At 36.6% G+C, this 21,314-nt stretch overlaps 1 protein-coding gene across 4 annotated transcripts in view; it reads left to right on the top strand.

The window, feature by feature from the left end:
* The window catches only part of WDR35 (WD repeat domain 35), a 61,925-nt gene that overhangs the window by 9,370 nt on the left and 31,241 nt on the right, over positions 1-21,314 (top strand). For 2 of the 4 annotated variants that reach the window (XM_082744185.1, XM_082744183.1), the window contains exons 7-12: positions 762-927; positions 1,225-1,370; positions 5,316-5,441; positions 8,417-8,602; positions 13,284-13,316; positions 13,673-13,733. In XM_082744185.1, coding sequence (XP_082600311.1) covers positions 762-927; positions 1,225-1,370; positions 5,316-5,441; positions 8,417-8,602; positions 13,284-13,316; positions 13,673-13,733 — 718 coding nt within the window. The remainder of the gene's footprint in view (positions 1-761; positions 928-1,224; positions 1,371-5,315; positions 5,442-8,416; positions 8,603-13,283; positions 13,317-13,672; positions 13,734-21,314) is intronic. The other 2 variants (XM_082744186.1, XM_082744184.1) reach the window with 1 other exon arrangement.

Here is a 21,314-nt window from a genome sequence, read left to right as displayed (position 1 = left end):
AGGTCTTCAATTCAGTATTTTTTTTGCAATCATTTAGATTTCTTAATTAAAAGAATGGGACACTTCAAGGTAAATTAATGCTTTTCATTTGGAATTCTTGGTAACCGGGAAGGACAAGATTTCAGTGTATTGAAGCTGAGGGGTAATGAGTTAAATGAGGTACAGTTTAATCTTTGTGTCTTCTAATAGCAGAAGCCTGAGTTTACGTGAGATACCAATGATATATATGTATTTTTTTCCAATGATATTTTTGTAGCAAACTACTCAAGGTTGTTTGTAAAAAGAATGGAAGACTTCAACAGTAAGGGACAAAAAATCAGGTCCTGGGAAGCAGGCAAAATAGAAGAGACTCACCTAGCATGATCTCAAGAAAAACTCTGGGTTTGTGGGATTTAGCTGTGTTTGATCTCTGATCTTACTTATGGGGCAGTTTTGTTTGTCATGAAACTGAGGACATTACATAAATCTATTTATTGGTGGAAGTGATAATAGCCAACTTTTCCATGACGCTTCGCTCTTTTTGAGGTACTTTCCTATACCTCTTGTCATTTAGTCTCATAAATTTTCTGTGAATTTTTTTTAATCCTCATTTTGCAAGAGGAAAAACTGAAACTCAGTTGAAGTGGTTTGTCCCAGGGTTGATAAATCAGTAAGCCGCTGGCGCTTGAAATCAGATTTTTAAATCCCACTTTCAGTGTCTTTATACAGTACCCTAAGGTGACGGGTTTTAAAAGATGAACTATTAACCTGATTCTTTTTAGATGAAAATGAAACTGAATTGCTTGGTGAACGTCACTGGAGCGATCAGTATTGCCGGGATTCATTGGTACCACGGCGCGGAAGGCTACGTGGAGCCGGACTGCCCCTGCCTGGCGATTTGTTTTGACAATGGGCGGTGCCAAATCATGAGGCACGAGAATGACCAAAGTATGGAATTCTTTTCTTTCTTTTTTTCTTCTTCTTTTTTTTTTAATGTGGAGAACTTAAAAGTATTTTAAAATTCTTCTGAAGATTATACAGTTCTATAGGCTAAGTTTACCACAATTATTTTTAACTTTTTAAATTATTTATTTATTTCTTTAATATTATTTTTAAATTTTTTATTTTTAATTAATTAATTAATTAATATTACTTTAAAAATTATTATCACAGTTGTTCTGAAGATTATACAGTTCTGTAGGCTAAGTTTACCACAATTACATCATTTTTTTTCTTTCTGAGTAGATCCTGTTTTAGTCGACACCGGCATGAATGTGGTGAGTATCCAGTGGAACCACATCGGCAGTGTGTTGGCTGTGGCCGGCTCCCAGAAGGTCGTCACTCAGGATAAAGATGTAAACATCGTGCAGTTTTACACTCCATTTGGTGAGGTAGATGTCTTTTTCCTTTCCTGTGTAGTGAGTAAGGCAGGGGAAAAAGAATGGAGGTTGTGGTGTAAACTTGCCATATTTTTGAAAAGGGTCTTTTTGAGTAAAAATGATAGAATATCATGCATCTTGTCTTTGAATAATATCCTCACTTGTAAATCTTGATAGTTAAATGTTATCAAATATACTCTGTCATTTAGAAAATGAGCTGTTTCACCTAAGAAATCGCTGTGCAGTACTTATTTAGAATATTTTTTCTGTGATCTCAATGTGCATCTTTTTTCCTAGCTGGTTTTTCAGTTGTTTTTAATATAATTTCATTGTTTCGGGTTAATATTTTAGATTTTTAATGTGATTTCTAATAGATGTTAAACATACCTATCTGTCTCTTTCTCCTTCAGATTTTTTTTTTTTTAAGATTTTATTTATTTATTTGAGAGAGAGCATGCAAGTTAGTGGAGTGGCAGAGGGAGAGGGAGAGAATTCCAAGCAGACTCCTTTGAGTACAGAGCCCGATGCAGGGCTTGATCCCTGGACCCTTGAGATCATGACCTGAGCCAAAATTACCAGTTAGACACTTAACCAACTGAACCACCCAGGCACCCCTCCCTCCTTCAGACTTCCAGCAGTTTTAATTTGTTGATAAAGAGCCAGCTATTTTAAGAAAATTTATCTTAATAACTAATCTTAAGTGATGCTGCAAAAATAAAAGGATTATTTTCATAAATGCATGTGTTATCCTTCTCAGTAGTAGTATTACATTTTTTTTAAAAGATTTTATTTATTTATTTATTTATTTGAGAGAGAATGTGCATGGCAGAAAAGGTGGGGCAAAAGGGGAGTTAGGGACAGGCTGACTCTGTGCTGACTCCAGAGCCCAAAGCAGGGTTCTCTCTCAGGATGATTATACCATGACCTGAGCCAAAACCAGTTGCTTTCCCTACTGAGCCACCCAGGGGCACCTAATGAATTTAATTTTTAAGGAGAATTTTATTGAAGAACTACTAGAAAATATCAAATAGGAGAATTAATATACTGTGAATTCTAAAGAATTTGGAAAGTGAGAACTTACTACTAAGCTTAAGTAACTTTTTACCTGTTTTATTTTCTGTTTCTCGACTCTTATTTAGTTCCTATTGGTTTTTATAAATTCACCACAGACTTCATTAATATGTGTTCTTGCTACACAAAAACCTTCCCCAGTTGTTTTAATATTTTAAAATACATTTTAGTAATTTCTGTGAGAGTAAGAAATGGTATCAGCTCATGCTTTTGAATCAATATCTCAAAATATCCAGTAGAATGTGATGTAGAGAATAGATTGTATATTGCCAGCTAATTATATTTCTGGTAGCTGTTAAAACCTAAGAGAAAACAGGAGTATAGTTCTCAAGGTTCCTAACTATTAAAAATCTGAATTCGTTCTTAATTCATGCTCTTTATTGGTTATTTTTGTCAGCCATTCGCTTATTTATCATTATATTATTTTGTCTGCTTATTTTTGTTAGTTCATTCTTTTTTTAAAACAGAAAAACATGGATTCTAAGGCCTATTTGTTTTATCTTGCAAAACAGTGTGTTATGTGTCAAATCAAAACTGTAGGTTGGTTTGGCATGGTTGTAATTAAAAGTATCTAGTATAGTTCCTTAGGATGTATTAGTCACTTAATATATACATATATTTTTGAATGAGTGAATATATAGAGGGCTTATTTTGGATCTATGTTATTAACATAGGAGAAGTAACTTGGAAGGAAGTTATTATCTAAAGATTTAAACTTAAGGAAATCTCAGGGAAGAATTTGCTTTTGATTGTGAAGGCCTGAGTCTTCTGGTTTTTATATTGTGGTCTTAGCCAGGGAAGGGGGTGACAGAGCATGTGATTGGTTGTCAGGCTGGCCTGGCTTTGGTTGTGAATTCCATTTCCACAGTGTTGTCTCACTTGGAGAACTTATTTCACCTCTGAGACTCAGTTTACTTATGTTCTGAAATACAGGTTAACCTCATGGCACTGTTGTAATAATTACAGGAGGTAACGATGAGAAAATGCTTACCCCAGTGCTTAGTGAGTTCTTACTGCAAGTTGGTTTTCTCTCCCTGTGCTGCCATCACCTGGCTGGCCTTACTCTCCTCCCAGTGAGGCTCATCACTACCACCAGTGCTGCTGGGAGAGCCTGCTCGCTCCTTTTGGTTTCATGCAGGCAGCAGGACAGATAGAGTGGACCCTCCTAGGTTAAAACATTTTTACCCCCATCGGTTTCCCTGGCAAAATGGAGTTTAATACATTAAACCCTACTTCAGAGCATATCTGCTTAAGAACAAGGGATACCAGTGTGATTTATTAAAATTCTTGGGTCTGTCAAAAAAGCATAGATTTACAATATTTTCTTTTCATGGCCACATTAAAATGTCTTTGTATTAATTTATTCATTTGTTAATTTAGCCATAAAAGTGGGCTATTATTTTAAATTAAAAACTGAGTTGGTTTGATATCATAATTAAAAGTATCTAGCATGTCTTTACATATGAAGATATTAATCTGAATGCATGATACATTTATTTACTTAATAGACATTTATTGTGTACCTGTTTGTCAAGCAGTCCATTAAGGGATAGGGACATAAATGTGAATATGAGGTATGAATATAAGTTAGTGCTCTCTGGTAGCTCACTTTCTGACTTTTCTGGACCTGTAGAAGGAAGGAGAAGGCAGGAAACAATATTAAAGTTGCATTTTTGAGGATGGAAACCATGTTCCAGGAGGACAAGGGCGAGTAAGGCTGGGAGGGCGTGGGGAGAGGAAAGGAAGATTTCAGACAGAAGGGATATTATCCAGGTCAAAGGTTTGGAGGGACAGTAGCTCTGTCATGAGGGAGAACACAGGAATCATGGCTAAATAGTGAGGTACTGAGCCAAAGAGTATAGTTTTGAGCCAGATGGGAAGAGGCATTGTATACTCTGCTAAAGAGTGTGATGGTGGGAAGCTATTGATTTTAAAAATTATTAAACATTTGTTTTGAAGCAGGATAAGATATGATTGGATTTGTGTTCCAGAAAGGTAATTTTGACAATAGAATGACTATTGAATTTGGGATGGTAGAGGCTGGGAATGAGAAAAGAGATAAAAGGTGAAGATTGCAGTTAGACCATCACCATAGTTCATTCAGGCAAGGAGGAAGATGGGAGCGAAAGCAATAGGAATTGGTGACTGATTGGCTATGGAGCAGGAAAGAGAAAGAGGCCAGACTTAAAGCCTGCATTTACTGCCACAGGGGCGCCCGGGTGTCTGTCTGCCTTAAGTTCAGGTCATGATCCCAGGGTCCTGGGGTTGAGCCCCTATCGGGGTCCTGCTCAGTGGCAGCCTGCTTCTCCCTCTCCCACTCCCCCTTCCTGAATTCCCTCTTTTGCTGTCTCTCTCTCTCTGTGTCATAAATAAATAAAATCTTAAAAAAAAAAAGATTGCATTTATACCACAATAATTCATTCATTCTGAGGGCACAATTTTTTAAAAAAGATTTTCTTTTAAAGTAATCTCTACACCCAATATGGGGCTCGAACCCACAGCCACCCACTGAACCAGCCAGGTGACCCCAAGAAGCAAAATTTTTTACAACTCCAGAATCAGAATGTATCTTATAATCAAAGGTATCCTATTTTAATTAGCAATGTGTTTTATTCTTTCCTGAGTTGTACATTAATATGCATATTTAGGTTCTAGCATCTTAGACTTGATGAAATTTAATACTGAATTCTTTCGCTTTTGTTTGTAAATTTCTCCTATCATAAGTATGCTTTTCATTATAAAAATTCAAGGAAAATGATTTTAAAGTGAGTAGTAACCTTTCACAAAATAATTTTTATAACACCTTTAATTCCTATGAAGTAATTGGTGGTAATTTATATTTTATTTAATTGTGATACTTTAGATTAAACATAATTATTGTTTCAGCATTTAGGCACTTTGAAAGTTCCTGGAAAGCAGATGTCTGCACTATCTTGGGAAGGAGGAGGACTGAAAATTGCACTAGCTGTTGATTCGTTTATATATTTTGCAAACATTAGACCTGATTATAAGGTGAGTATTGTGAGCAGTTGTTAAAAAAAAAGAGCTTTCTTAGTAAAGAATTTTGTTATAGCTCTAAGTATAACGTATGTTTCTTGCATGTGTTTGCAGCCACTTTATTTTAGACACCAGAGGAAAGGAGACGTTTTTAGTGTAAAGCCTTTAGAACCTGAAAACTTTCCTAGAATACTATACATAATTAATATAATACTCCTGATAGTCAGGGTCTCAGCAGGAAACAGATGGCACACTCAAAGGAATAATTGAAGAGAGATTGATGGAGGGTTTATTACAGACGTTCGGGCATGGCTAATGGCTTCAGTAAGGGATGACAATGCAGGCATCCGGGCGTTAGCAACAGTGGGCAAGATAAGAAAGTATTGTTCCTGGAACCCACTAGAGCTGTGGCTATGCAAGAGGAATTATCCTGCAGGAGCACAGCCTCTGCCGGGTAGAAACACTTTTGGGGAGGAAATACTTCAGTCCATCTCTCTACCTTCTATTGGCTGGACCCAACTGGAAACTGGAAGGCAACGTAGCCTGAGTGTTGCAGTTCATAGAAATCAGTCTCCAGGGAACAGCAGGATAGAGAAGATCAGAGAGAGGGAATGGATCAGGAGGGGGAAAATGAGAATAAATAGCATAATTCTAATCAATATTTTAAAAAAATATTTTACTTATTTATTTATTTCTGACACCGAGAGAAACAGGGAAGTGGGCGAGGGAGAAGCAGGCTCCCCACTGCGCAGGGAGCCGGATGTGGGGCTCTCAATCCCAGGACCCGGGCATCCTGACCTGAGCCGAAGGCAGATGCTTAATGGACTGAGCCACCCCGGTACCCCAATACTAATCAATATCTTATCTTATATTTAACACTTGACCCCAAACAAATTTGGAAGTATGAGGTTAATCAATCTGGTAAACTACTAAGAATATTTGTTATGGAAAACCTGCTTCATTTTTAAAAGGCAAACCACCCTGGAGAACTGTCTGATTTTAGGACAAGGGGAGGGGATTTTTCCCTTCCCTTTAGGGACGGAAAAAATCCAGGATGAACCTGGAGTCTCTGATAGTGCCAGAGAGTAAGGACGTGCTCAAAACGGCAGGATGGGGCATATCAAAGAGACCAAGAGCCAACCTGGAAGAGCTCCCAACGGCCAAAACTGGAACACCCTGAGCAACAAAATAAATTATGTAACTTTGGATTGTAACCAAATTATAAAACGAAATTATAAACTAAATGTCCATGAGCAAGAGCTGATCTAAAATAAATTATTTAAATAAATAGAGGAGACAGAAGTATTTGAATTACTTAGATACTACCCCCTCCAGTCCCCTGCTTCCTTAACTTGAACGTGAGTTGCATTTAATGACTCACTCCCGAAGAGCAGGCTATGGAAAGGGGAAAAAAGAAAGTCACTTAGGAGGGACCTAGCGGACACCACCTTGTCTAGGCGATCAAGGCTAGCATTATCAAGCGATGTCACATGGATCTCATGTACCCCCGATGTGGCAGATGAGAAGAGCTCTTCGCTTCGATGATGATCTTGCTTAGAACTGAAAATTCCACTCTAAACAGGAGAAAAACATCAGACAAACCCGAACTGAAGGACATTCTGCAGAATACCTGACCAGTACTCCTTAAAACCGTCTAGGTCATTAAAAAGAAGGAAAGACTGAGAAAGCATCACAGCCCAGGGGAGTCTAAGGAGATGTGACACTACATATAATGCATCCCAAATAGGACTCTGGGACAGAAAAAGGACATTAAGAAAAAAACTAATGAATTTCCAATAAAGTGTGAAGTTTAGTTAATAGGACTGGATCAGTGTTGGTTTCTTAGTTGCAACAAATGTACCACAGTAGTGTAAGATGTTAACAATAGGGAGAGGAGTATAGGGAACTCTGTATTATCCTTGTAACTTCAAAAAAGTTTTTTTTTAGACTGAGAGCATGCGCAAGTAGCCGGGGGCACATAAGGAGAGGGAGAGAGAGAATCTTAAGCACGCTCTACACTCAGTGCAGAGCCTGACACGGGGTTTGATCTCATAACCGTGAGATCATGACCTGAGCTGAAATCCAGAGACAGACACTTAACCAACTGAGCCACGCAGGAGCCCCTTATCCTTGTAACTTCTGTATAGATCTAAAATTATTTTAAAGTAAAAAGTTTATTTGAAAAAATAATCATGGTATAAAAAGTAAGTATGCCTTAGTTTTGAATAGTAAACACAGTCATAATAATATCAATTCTGAATGCTGATTTATTAAAAATTAGGTATGAATATATTGGGAGAGTTAGCCAAGAGAAAGAAGTTCCATTATGTTCTGTAAGTTCCACCATCAAACGTGTATGATATGGAGATAAATAACAAAACAGTCAAAGTTCAGAGTTGTAAATGACTACCCCTGGGAGGAAATTAGTCGGCGGGGTCTGCATTTTATTTTTGTTTTAAATTAACTACATAGAATTATTTGACTTTAAACTATGTGCACATGTTACTCTGGTGAAAACAAATGTAGAAAGTGTGGATGGGGAAAAAAAAAAAAGCAAAGCATCTGTTTTTGAATTTTGGCTTGGGGACCCAGAATTTAAACTTTTGATTGGGATCATTCTTCCCTGTTATCCCCCATGCAGCTGTTAATGACTATTGAAAAATCTGAAATTTTCGCCACTGAAGCTTAAATCTTACAAATGAAAATAAGTAAAGTTAAAATAAATTTATTTTTGTAGTGCATTCTTTGTTTGATAGCTATATTACTCTTAGATCATTGTTGTTGTTGTTGTTATTTTGCTGACAAAAGGTATTAAGGTGAATGTTCAGTCCTTCTATCTTCTATTCCTGAAGAAGATATTTGGTCAGCATCAAAAAACCACGTACTTACAATATATAATACGATTTTTCTTTAACAGTGTTAAATGTCCTTTTTCTCTTTCTCTCCCTCTCTTCTTCCCTCCTGTTCTTTGTTCCTTCCTTTCTTCCTAGTGGGGTTATTGCTCAAACACTGTCGTTTATGCTTATACCAGACCTGATCGTCCAGAGTATTGTGTTATCTTTTGGGATACGAAAAACAATGAGAAATATGTTAAATATGTGAAGAGTCTCATTTCGATTACTACTTGTGGAGATTTCTGCATTTTGGCTACAAAAGCTGATGAAAACCATCCTCAGGTGGGTGTTCGTTTCTACGTTAAAGCTAAGATAGGTTGACCTCTACTTTTTCCAGCATAGCCTCTGTACTGGTAGGTACAGCAGAGTGTTGGGTCTACTGGCCGTGTCTGTCTAGACCTCTGTTTTGGAAAAATTATGTGGCTCCATTGGTTCTCTGTCCCATTTTTTTTTCCCCCTCCAGTCAGCAAATCCATTAGCATTTCATATCGACCACTTCAGTACGGAAGCTTTTTTCTTTTAAGATATATTTCAAGTGCCATAATCCTTTTCCAAGTTAAAATTCCACAAGAAAAAATGAATATCCAGATGTCTAGTATAAATGCTCAAGAAATTATGTAACAATGGCCATTATAACATTTTGGGTAGCTTTGACATTGAGAAATATACTTTTATTTGGAATTATAGTGCTTTCAAAATCAATGTCTCAGTGTAAAATAAATAATGTAAATAATGCCTTTTTAAAAAGTATGCTAGCAATTCAGATATTTGCAGAAGCATATAAATTTTTTTAAAAAGGGTTACCATTGTCTCTGGCTGGGTTATAAATTATTTTATCCCATTAAAAAGTATAGAGTTTTTAGTTTAAGGAGGCCGTTTGAACAGCCACCTTTGGCTCTGTTCTCTCCTGAAACTCACAAAACAACAATAACGGTATTTTTTAAAAAGTCATAAGCCCATAGGGACCAGAAAGGGAGAGGAAATGGCAACATAGTTTTGGAGGTTAAAGAGTAGGTGGATTAGTGGTAATGACCTTAGCAGACCTAAGAAAGCTGAATCCTAAGTCATCAATGGAGAAAGCAAAGAAGTAACTGGTTTTCATCCCAGAATCCTGAAGAGACACAGGACAGGACTTAATAGTACCTGGTAGGAGAAAGAAACAAATGGAAAAACAATTTGGAAGTACTAGAGATTATGCAAGAAGAAGAGAGAGAAAAAAAAGAAGGCATATAAAGAATCCTGTCTGAGGAATCTGAGCCGTTCAAGAGAAAAGACCTCTTAAAGTTACTCCTATGGGGAGTCCCCAAGGAAAGATTCCTGCCCCATCACCTTACTGTGAAGACCAGACTCCTGGGGCTCACTCATAAACAAATAGATTCCAAACAGCTTTTCAGTGTCTTTCTCTTAAATCGAAGCAGATAGACAAGGACTATCAGACATTTGAGAAAATCATCTCATTGAACAGACACAAAGAAATAAACACAAGGAGGAAAGGATTGGGAAGAAGCAGAGACTCTGCAGGGAGAAGAACAAGGCCGAAGAGTCATTTCAGATTATCTTCCTGGAGTTAAGAGATGCGACATCCATAAAAAGGAAGGAACTCATCACACACACACACAAAAAAAAACAAAAAAAGGGAAGGGACGCTATAGAAAAGGAGGTTTTTGGATATTACAAATATGATAAGAGCAATGAAAAATTTGGCAGAAGAGTTCGAAGATAAAATGAAGGAAAACTCCTATAAAGTGGAACAAAAAGACAAAGAAATTGAAAACATGAGGGAATAGATAGCGAAGTCAGAGGACCGGAGCTGGAAGTTCGGTGAACAGGCAAAGTGCAGGAGAGTGATTCTGAAGAAAATATCCAAGAAAATTTCCTTTGAGTTTCTAGATTGAAAGTGCCTTGCTCAGTGAATGAAAATATTTCCACATCAAAGCACATTGTTGTGAAATTTCAGAAGACTGGGGGTAGAAAGATCCTTCATAAGCTTTCAGAAAGGGGAGCCTGGGTGGCTCAGTGGGTTAAGCCTCTGCCTTCGGCTCAGGTCATGATCTCAGGGTCTTGGGATCGAGCCCCACATCAGGCTCTCTGCTCAGCAGGGAGCCTGCTTCCCTTCTTCTCTCTCTGCCCATCTCTGCCTACTTGTGATCTCTGTCTAATAAATAAATACATATCTTTAAAAAAAAAAAAGCTTTCAGAAAAACAGACTTCACAGGGTCAGATGTCATCATGGCATTCAACTTGTCAATAGAGATACTTTGGAGAATTGCTTTTGAAATTTTGAGGGAAAATGATTTCCCATCTTGAATTCTGTATGTTAAGCAAACTATAAATTACAATGAAGGTGGGAGGCAGATTGTCCTTCTGGTGTGAAGGTGTTGAACGAGATGATGTCGCCCATGCTTGTCTCTCTGCTCATCAAGCTCGGCCACTACTCTGCCTATTTCTTGGAGTTGCCCGTGGAGCCAAGTTCCAGTTACCTGAAACCTTGGGCAGAAGAGGAAAAGAGGAGAGCGGCTGAGGAGAAGAAGAAACAGGATGAACAGAAATGGATTGAGAGAGAACTGGCAGAAGCCCAAGATGACAGCATACTAAAGTGAGCCTGCCGTTCTGTGGAATGGTGTGGATGAATAAAGCTTTCTGTGTTGTGTGAAAAAAATAAAATGAAGGTAGGCAAAAGACATTTTTAGATGTACAAGGTCACCAGAAATTTACCTTCCAAGCTTTCTTAGTTACTTTAGGATACGGCCAATCAGAATGAGGACTAGACCAAGAAAGAGGAAGAAATTGGTAACCTGAGAGCCATGGTCTTCGAAGAGTGGTACGAGCTGACAGAGTGTGGCACGCCTGCGGTGTCGTCAGATGACCGCGTGTCCCATGATTCCAGAGGAAACTCAAGATGAAATTAATAGAACACTTAATGTGGTTGAACCCTTAAGAGGGAACTTAAGTTAGTAATCAATACAGAGAACGTAGCAAAGAGAAAAAATAAAGACAATTACCAACCGCAGGGAAAAGTAAATGCACTTGAAAGGAGAATAAATCGTGACATACTTACAACTCCGTGATGAATAACACTTATATAGTCAAAATGATGTTTTTTAAATGAATTTTTTAATTAAGTGGATTTTTAACTAAATAGAGCCTTTTTATTTGGAGTGTAATGACCAGATTAAGCCCTGAAATTCTGATCTAACAAAATGGTAGGTGGAAAGCTGGAGGCAAAGGAGTGTGCCCATGTGCTGGGTGCTGGGAAGGCGGCTGAAAGAGAGGTCCATACCTGTCGGTGATAGTGGGAAGTCAGAGAATGTCCCAGGTTGAAACTGAACAAAACAAGACCTAGCATCATAAACACATTACTTAGATTTGTGGAGGTAAATATTAAAAGGATGAATTAAAGGAGCTGGAAGTTGTTACTTCAGGGAGCAGAAAATGGGAAGTTGGGAGGAACTTCTGTTTTTTAGGAAGAAGTCTTATGGAACTACATCATTCTTTAACCTTGAGCATGTAGATTATATGTGGATTAAAAAATACAAGTTATTTGTAGCACTTAATGGCAGTAAATCAGCTTTTTTAAAGTAGTGGAATAATAAATTATATTTTGATATAATTTTTGTCCTTCAGTTTCTTAAAAAGTTTTTGAAACATTCTTCTATTTTTTCATTCAAATTTTAATTTTGTTTATTTTTAAAAGATTTTATTTATTTGTTTTTAGAGAGAGAGAGAGAAGCCTGTGTGCCTGCATGTGAACGGAGCAGGGAGGGGGGTGGTGGGGGGAGGGGGGTAGAGCAGAGAGAGAAGGAGAGAGTCTCAAGCAGACTCTGTTGCCAGCATGGAGCCTGATGCAGGGCTTGATCTCAGGACCCTGAGATCATGACGTGAGCCGAAATCAAGAGTCAGAGACTCAACTGACTGAGCCACCCAGGTGCCCCTAAATTTTTAACTTGAATCCCAGTATTATTAACACACAATGTTATATTAGTTTCAGGTGTACATTATAGCAATTCAACAGTTCTGCACATGACTCACTGCTCATCTTGACAAGTGTACTCTTAATCTCCTTTACCTATTTCAGCCGTCCCCCCCAGCCTGCCTCCATCAGTTTGTTCTCTAGAGTTAAAAGTCTGTTTCTTGGTTTGTTTCTCTCTTCTTTTCTTTGCTCATTAGTTTTGTTTCTTAATTCATATGAGTGAGATCATATGGTCTTTGTCTTTCTCTGACTTATGTCGCTTAGCAACATACTCTGTAGCTTCAAGCACGTTGTTGGAAATGGCAGGATTTCATTCTTTTTCTTAATGGCTGAATAATATTCCATCATATGTATCAATACACAACATCCTCTTTATCCATTCATCTGTTGATGGAGACCTGGGTTGCTTCCATAGTTTAGCTATTGTAAATAAAGCTGCAGTAAGCATAAGAGTGCATTTATCTCTTTGAATTCTTGTTTTTATATTTTTTGGGTAAATACTCAGTTGTGCGAGTCCCCAATCATGGGCTGGTTCTATTTTTAACTTTTGAAGGAACCTCCGTACTGTTTTCAACAGTGGCTCTAATGGTTTGCATTCCCACCAACAGTGCATAAAGATCCATTTAGTTTATATTTATGAAATTAAAGAAGTTTTACTTGAGAAGCTGAAAAATGAAAGAGAAGGACTGTAAATAGTACATAGAGAATTGGTTTATTTGAAATCATTATGCTTTTCAGGAGAACATCTAAGTAAAACAGTATTCTTAGCACAAGATAATAGAAAAGGTAACTAACAGTAAGAAAAATGAAATTATCACTTTAGAATAATATGGTGTAAAGTGTGCATTATCCTTGATTATTTTCCCTAATATTAATTACTGGTAATGGTGTTTGTGCTAACTAGCGGGCATTGTAAATCATTTTTCGCTAGATTGGATTATGTTTTTTTCTGAGTTAACTGATTTTTTCTGAATTTTTTATATTGCTTCAAAGGAGGAGAACGAGATGGGGACATTCGGTGCAACGGTAACAAATTAGTTCTTATGTAGGATGAAAGTGAGTTTTGAGGTTACAGTTGATCAGGAATTTTAGAAGTATAAATAATGAAAAGTAGTGTACTTGCGTTTCTTAGGTGGCCTCTTAAAAAACACAGTGTTCCATTAGTTGGAACTTGTTTTGAACTGATTTGAGGAATCAGCCTTGTTTTAATTTTAATTCATGTTTCTTTATGTTTAATGCTGTAGATTATGTTCTTTGCACTTAACAGTTTTATCAGTTATTTCCCAATTGTGATACTTTAAAGAGATAAGCATGATATTTTAAGCATTGTTTCCTTTATCATAAAGAAGCAGAAATTCTGATACTCTGTTTTTTGTTCACAGTTTGTGCTAGTTCTTTGTAATTCTATTGGCACACCTTTGGATCCCAAATATATTGATATTGGTAAGTAAATGTTAATGTCTATTCCCTCTTTAATCAAATTTTATTTGTAACACTAATTTAAAAACCTAACAATTGTATTAATTAAAATGCTATTCTCCAAAATAAGGATGACAGTTCTTCCTGGTTTGCCAAGTCCAGCACCAGTTTATGCCTATTATCATGGTAAAATTACTAATAATGCTCCACTTCACTATCAGAAGTCTCCTGTTTAATAGAATAAGTTGTAGATTACTGTATCTAAAAGCCACAGTAATCTCATTACCGCTGTACTGCCATCATTTGCTTTCAATGGGAAATATAATTGTATAAGAATTGGTATGCAGCATAATGATTAGTATGTAATAAATTGAGGATTATAGAAAGAATTTTGCTGTTAAACCACTTTTATTATTAATAAACTGCTTGTAAATACCTCTCTTCCATAAAAACACTTTAGCTGCTTGTAAAAGTGCATTTGCTCTTTCCAGATTTTTCTAATGAAATCAGTCTATTAATAGGGACAGCTTTCAAAAATTCCTGACTTTTTGTTTTCAGAAGACATTTGTTACTTTAGATTTACAATTCCCTCTAGCCAACAGCTATGAAAGTCATCATTAAAAAATTGCATGTCTTACTCTTAAGTTTTTTCTTAAAAATCATTACCAAATATTTTGTTGCCATTTCACTGCAACTTCCAAAACTAACATTTTTTTAAAGTGTGATAGTTTATTGGATATGGTATTAGAAAATTTAATAGATTTCAGAAATTGAAAACCAATTGAATTATTTTCTGAATCTGAGAGCTCGTCTTTTTTTTTTTAGTTTTCATATTCAATCTTAATCAAATGTTAGTGTCTGTCCTCTGTATTTTGCTAAACTTTTTGGGTGATACAAGCAAATGTGAGAAATACTGGCTTTAAAGATTTTATGCTCTCTGTTCAGGGTCTTGGTGACTCACTGTTATATAGTGAAACTTTTCAACTTCATGTCTTATGTTCATTGTTACTTAGCTATATGTTTACATATGTGCACACATGTGTATGTTATTGTTCCTTGTTAAAAGTCTTCCCTGAAATTCTTACAGATTCTTGTTACATGAATGTCTTCTGTTAGAAACCTAACAGTCTTTAAGATGTGAATTCTGTCACTCTTTAGATTATATGCTTTTTCTTTTGATATCAAATAAGTTCTAACAGAATAATGATGATACGTTTAGCCACAAAGTAATTTCGATCACAGGTAGTCTATTTTTTTTTTTTTTTCATAAAGCCAGATGTCAATCCCTCACCTTCATAAAATGGCCAATACTTGAGGGCATGATTATTTGTATTTTTGAGTCTCAAAACTTTTTTTTTTTTTTTTTTTTGCCGTCACGCTGGCTGAAATTTTAATAAACAGGTCTTTCATTGGTCTGCAGTAAACCCAGCCAAGGACTCAACATTTTTGTTTCATACATATCCTGTAAAATTCCTTTTTTTCAGTTTGTATGCCAAATTTTCATGAGGACCAGAGGCTAAAACGAAAAAAGTATGCAACTGATGTTGTTCTGGAAAGTGTAATTTTCCTTGTGCTACCTCCTCTTCCTCCGGATAATCTCTTTAGAAACTTTTTAAAAGAACTTCATACTTTATTATAGAAACTTAGTCTATGTGTCTCTTGTTCTATACATAAAGGAGTTAGGTACCCATTTTTGGTGCTCTTCCTTTGCACCCTTAAAATACCTTAGGTGCACTTCTATTGACAGTATTGCTTTTTACTGGGCACTATGATTATCGATTTTCTTGTTTGTCTTCCCCACAAGATTTTGAGCTTCTTAAGGATCTATGTCTTACTCATTTATGTATCTCCTCTACCTAACACTATGCTTACCCATAACAAATGTTTATTGAATGTATGGAAAATATTTATTTTCTGTCACGAAAATAGAAAATGATAATTCATTTATTTAGCAATAAATAAATTCAGTGAGTTTCAGGTCCTGTACCAGGGATCTGGAGTTAGAAGACATTGACTATGAAACTTGCTGTAGGATATTTAAATAAATAATGAAATATAGTTACTCCATTGAACACTGGCTTACTGCTTGCTCCCCATCTGTGTGGTTGGTTTTGTGCTGGGTATTGGATAAGTGCATGTTGGTGAGTAAGGACAACAGGGACATCTTTCCTACTTAATTTAATTTGACCTGAATTTTGAAGATGAGTATTTCTTCAGGTGACCTTTTAAGGAGAGAAAACAACATCTGCAGAGGATTGAAGGCATGGAAAGTGCCTGGAAAGTACCAGGGGCCTGTCCTTTAGCCATTTTGGTGGAACCGTATCAGTGGCTTTCTAGTGATGGTCTCTAACACATGCACTGAGTCCTCCATATAATCTAGAAATAGGCAATTTTATGAAAACATGTCAGTGCAGTTTCAGTTTACCAGCTCTTTAAGGGGCTGAGAAATGAATAAGTAGAAAGGTAGGGGAACATTACAGATGTAGACATTTATTTCAGGCCTCAGCATTAAAATATTACAAGCAGGTTTCACTTATATGTGAATTCCTCGATTGTTTTAAGTTATTTTACATCCTTGCTTGCTTAGTAACTACAGCTTCTTAATGTTACAAAGTTCAGTTAATGGAAGCATTATTTTTTTTTTATTAGTTTCAGAGGTAGAATTTAGAGATTCATCAGTTGCATATAATACCTGGTGTTCATTATGTCAAGTGCCCTCCTTAGTGCCTTCCTTACTGCCCGTCGCCCGGTTATCTCCCACCCACCTCCCCTCCAGCAGCCCTCAGTTTGTTTCCTGGAGTTCATTGTCTCTTATGGTTTGCCTTCCTCTTGGTTTTCATCTTATTTAATTTTTCTTTCCCTTCCCCTGTGTTCGTTTTGTTTCTTAAATTCCACATGAGTGAAATCAGATGGTGTTTGCTTTTCTCTGACTTATCTTGCTTAGTGTAATACCTTCTAGTTCCATTCATTGTTGTTGCAAATGGCAAGATTTCTTTCTTTTTGATGGCTGGATAATGTTCCAGCGTGTGTGTGTGTGTGTGTGTGTGTGCGCGCGCGTGTGTGTGTGTATGTATATATACGTATGTACACACCGCATCTTTTTTATCCATTTATCTGTTGATGGACATCTGGGCTGCCCCTTCAAATCACTATGTTTGCATCCTTTGGATAAATACCTAGTACTGCAATTGCTAGGTCCTAAGTTAGCTCTATTTTTAACTTTCTGAGCAACCTCCATACTGTTTTCCAGAGTGGCTGCACCAGTTTGCATTCCCACCAAGAGTGTAAGAGGGCTCTTCTTTCTCCATATCCTCGCCAATATCTGTTTTTTCCTGACTTGTTAATTTTAGCCATTCTGACTGGTGTGAGGTGGTATCTCATTGTGGTTTTGATTTGTATTTCCCTAATGCCGAGCAATGTTGAGCGTTTTTTCATGTGTCTGTTGGTCATTTTGACTTCTTTGGAGAAATATCTGTTCATGTCTTCTGCCCATTTCTTGACTGGACTTTTTGTTTTTTTGGGTGTTGAGTTTGATAAGTGCTTCATAGATACTAGCACTATACTTTATGGATACTAGTAGTACTTTATCTGATAAGACATTTGTAAATATCTTCTCCCATTCTATAGGTTGCTTTTAGTTTTGTTGACTGTTTGCTTTGTTGTGCAAAAGTTTTTATTTTGATGTCCCAATAGTTCCTTTTTGCTTTTGTTTCTCTTGCCTTTGGAGACATGTCTAGGAAGGAGTTGCTCTGGCTGATGTCAAAGAGGTGCCTGTGTTCTCCTTAGGATTTTGATGGATTCCTGTCTCACATTTAGGTCTTTCATTCATTTTGAGTTTACTTTTGTGTATGGTTTTAAAAGAGTGGTCCAGTTTCATTCTTCTGCATGTGGCTGTCCAATTCTCCCAACACCATTTGTTGAAGAGATTGTCGTTTTCTTAAAATTTTTTTCCCCAACATTCTAGATATTTGAATTTTTTTTTTCCCAGATGATGAATAGTTGAGAAGGACATGGAGTGCTTTTATCTTGGTTGTGTTCTTTTTCTAAAATGTTCTGTTAAAATTTGGATTCTTTTTCCTGGAGGTTTAGTTCTAGGAAACTAAGAACAAATCCACCTGGATCGGGTAGATCTTTTAATGAAGATCTAGCACAATTTTTGTAGATAGGATTATCTACCCATATGAGTTTGCTGAAACTACTACCTGCTGATTCAAAAGAATGTATGTTTCAGGTACATTTGTATTTGTTTTTTGTACTGATCCGTGGGTTTGTATGTGATTTTATTATAAAAACCTATGTAGGTAATAAAGGTAAAGACAATAATAGTAACCACATCTAATTCTTATTAACCCTTAATGAGAAGCTGTATGGCATAGTGGTTAAGGACATGGCTTCTGGAGAGAGATTAACAGGGCTTGTGTCCCCCCTTCTCCCACTTCCCAGCTGTGTGTTTCAGCAAGTTATGTAATCCCTCCATCTTTCTGTGTCTTCATCTGCTACCTGCAGATAATAATGCCAACCTCATGGAGTAGTTGTGTGAGTGAGAGTAGATACTATGGAGTATGTTTGTTATATATTAACATAATTATATATTGTATATAGCTAGCAGTTATAATTAGTATATTATAATATATACTGGTATATATATTATATACATATAAAATATTTTATATTATATATAAATATATGTAAATATATATTATATATAAATATTTACATATATTTATATAGATATAAATATTTAAATATATATTTATATAGATATAAATATGTATTATATATAAATAATATTATATATAAATAATATTATATATAAATATTTATATATATTTATATATGAATGTGAATATATATATGAATTATATATATATATATAAAATTCAATCAATACTGGCTTTGAAGTGATTATTAAGCCTTTATTCTATTCCAGGCACTGTACTGTGCTTTATGTTTACTATCTCTTTTAATCTTCAAACAACTGTATAAGCTTGGTATTATCATCTTCAGTTGCAGTGAGTAAACTGAGGTTCAGAGAGAATAAGTGATTTATCTATGACCACAGAGTTAAGCAAGTACCTGTTGCTTGAATCTCAAAGTCTGACTCTTTCATGGAACCACTAACATTTTACTTTTGAATTAATCAGGCTAACGATTAGTTATTGTGATTATTAAGGATGTATCAAAAAGGAACCGGACTCCTGGGTGGCTCAGTAGGTTAAGTGCCTGTCCTCAGCTCAGGTCATGGTCCCAGGGTCCTGGGATTGAGCCGCATGCGAGCTCCCTGCTCATCGGGAGCCTGCTTCTCCCTCTCCTTCCCACTTGTGCTCTTTCTTGCTATCTCTATTACTACCTCTCTCAAATAAATAAAAAAAATCTTAAAAAAAGAGAAAGGAACATGAATATAATTTAGTTGTAGGTAAACAGTGGGTAGAGGAATAATTTTATATACTTAAGAAAAATTGTATTAGAAAATAGTTTAAGGGTTTGTGATCTTCTTTCATACCATACTGAGGGCATAATATTTGGCATTAGAGTGTCTGTGGTAGAATTTACTAAACATTTAACAAATGTGTTAGGATTTAGTGGAGAGCGGGGGTCAGAGAAAGCTGAGCAAAGCCTGGGCCTGGCGTGCAAGTTCATCCCACTCCGCAATCCCCAGGTCTTTGCTACCCTTCTCCAGAACTGCTTTTCAACCCCTTGTCCCCTGTAGGAAAGGCTTCTGGCTCCCTCTAGAGTTCAACAATAGTATCTGTTTTGAATAGAAAAATCTCGACAATTATAATGAAAACAAATTTTTTTTTAGTATGATTCAACTATACTGAATTACTTAGCATGTAAAAATTCTTGAATTTGAAACTCAAAGTTGGTAATCTACTCAATTAAGATTTTACCATTAGCTGGTTTCTAATTCTTTGTCCACTTTCTAAGTCTCTTACTGCCTTAAATATCTACTTGGACTGTGGCAAGAGCTCCAGAAATGGTAGCTATTAACACCAGTCCTTTATTCTGGCCATATGAATACTTTGCTTAGTATTTAATAAAACATAAGTTTTACCCTATTCTAATCATTCATGAGTTTAGAAAATAGATATGAAACTGATCTTTATGAAGGATTTTTTTGTTGTTGTTTTAATATATTTTGTGTGTGCAAGCTTAGTTTTATTATGGTGTTTAGTTTGTTTTGTGACCATGGGCAAGTTATTTTACTTATTTATTCCTCCATTTTTAAGTTTTTAAGATAGTCTTCGTAAGACTGTGTCATCAAAGGGCACGCAGTAGGGGGCGCCTGTGTGGCTTAGTGGGTTAGGCCTCTGCTTTCAGCTCAGGTCATAATATCAGGGTCCTGGGATCCAGCCCTGTTTCGGGCTCTTTGCTCAGCAGGGAGCCTGCTCCGGCCCCCCCTCCCCTTCTTCTCTGCTTATGTAATCTCTCTCTGTCAAATAAATAAAATCTTTTGGAAAAAAAAAAGGGTACACAGTAGGAGCTTAATTAAATGTTTTTTAAGAAACAGAACAGAAAGGGGCGCCTGGGTGGTTCAGTTGGTTAAGTGTCTGCCTTCAGCTCAGGTCATGATCCCAGGGTCCTGGGCTCAAGCCCCGTTTAGGGCTCTTTGCTCAGTGGTGAGCCTGCTTCTCCCACTCCCTCTGCCTTCCATGCTCCCTGCTTGTGTGCGCTCGCTCTCTCTGTCAAATAAATAAATAAAATTTTAAAAGAAAAACAGAACAGATGAAAAAAAGTTATATGTTTAGGAGAATATTTTTCAAAATTAGGAAGGGACTTCAGAGAATTTTCTTTTCTAAATTAATGAGGAAATTTAAGGCGTGAGATCAGAGGGAAGGATACAGGCCCAAACCAAGCAGTAATAGTAGTGGGGACAGGAGGAGGGAGTGGGATTTGATTTCTCTTTTGATCAGTTAATGGACATTTGGGCTATTTCTACCTTTTGGCTATTCAAAACAATGCTGTTCTGAACATTTATGTGTGAGCTTTCGTGTGGACATGTGTTTTCATTTCTCTTGGTTATGTACCTAGGAGTGGACTTGTTGGGGCATGTGGTAATAACTCTGTATTTAACATTTGGAAAAATTGCCAAACTATTTTTGAAAATGGATGCACCACTTTATTTTCCTACCATTTCTGTACATTCTTGGCAATACTCATTAATGTCTAGCCTTTTGATTCTAGCTATTAAAACAGGAGAGTAGTATCTCATTGTGGTTTTGATTTGCGTTTGCTTGATGGCTAGTGCTGTTGAACATCTTTTCCTTTGCTTGCTGGCTGTTTGTATATCTTCATTGGAGAAATGTCTGTTCAGATTTTTTGCCCATTTTTAAAAATTGTTACTGTTTTTATTTTTTTATTAACGTAGAATGTGTTATTTGTTGCAGGGGTACAGGTCTGTGATTCATCAGTCTTACCCAATTCACAGCACTCACCATAGCACATACCTTCCCCAATGTCCATCACCCAGCCACCCCACCCCTCCCACATACCTCCCTTCTGCATCCCTCAGTTTATTTCCTGGGATTAAGAGTCTCTTATGGTTTGTCTCCCTCTCTGGTTTCGTCTTGTTTCATTTTTCCCTCCCTTCCCCTATCATCCTCT

Source organism: Mustela nivalis (assembly GCF_964662115.1).
Source record: "Mustela nivalis genome assembly, chromosome: 8".
Classification (NCBI taxonomy): Eukaryota; Metazoa; Chordata; class Mammalia; order Carnivora; family Mustelidae; genus Mustela; species Mustela nivalis.
This window is presented reverse-complemented; position numbering and strand designations above follow the sequence as displayed.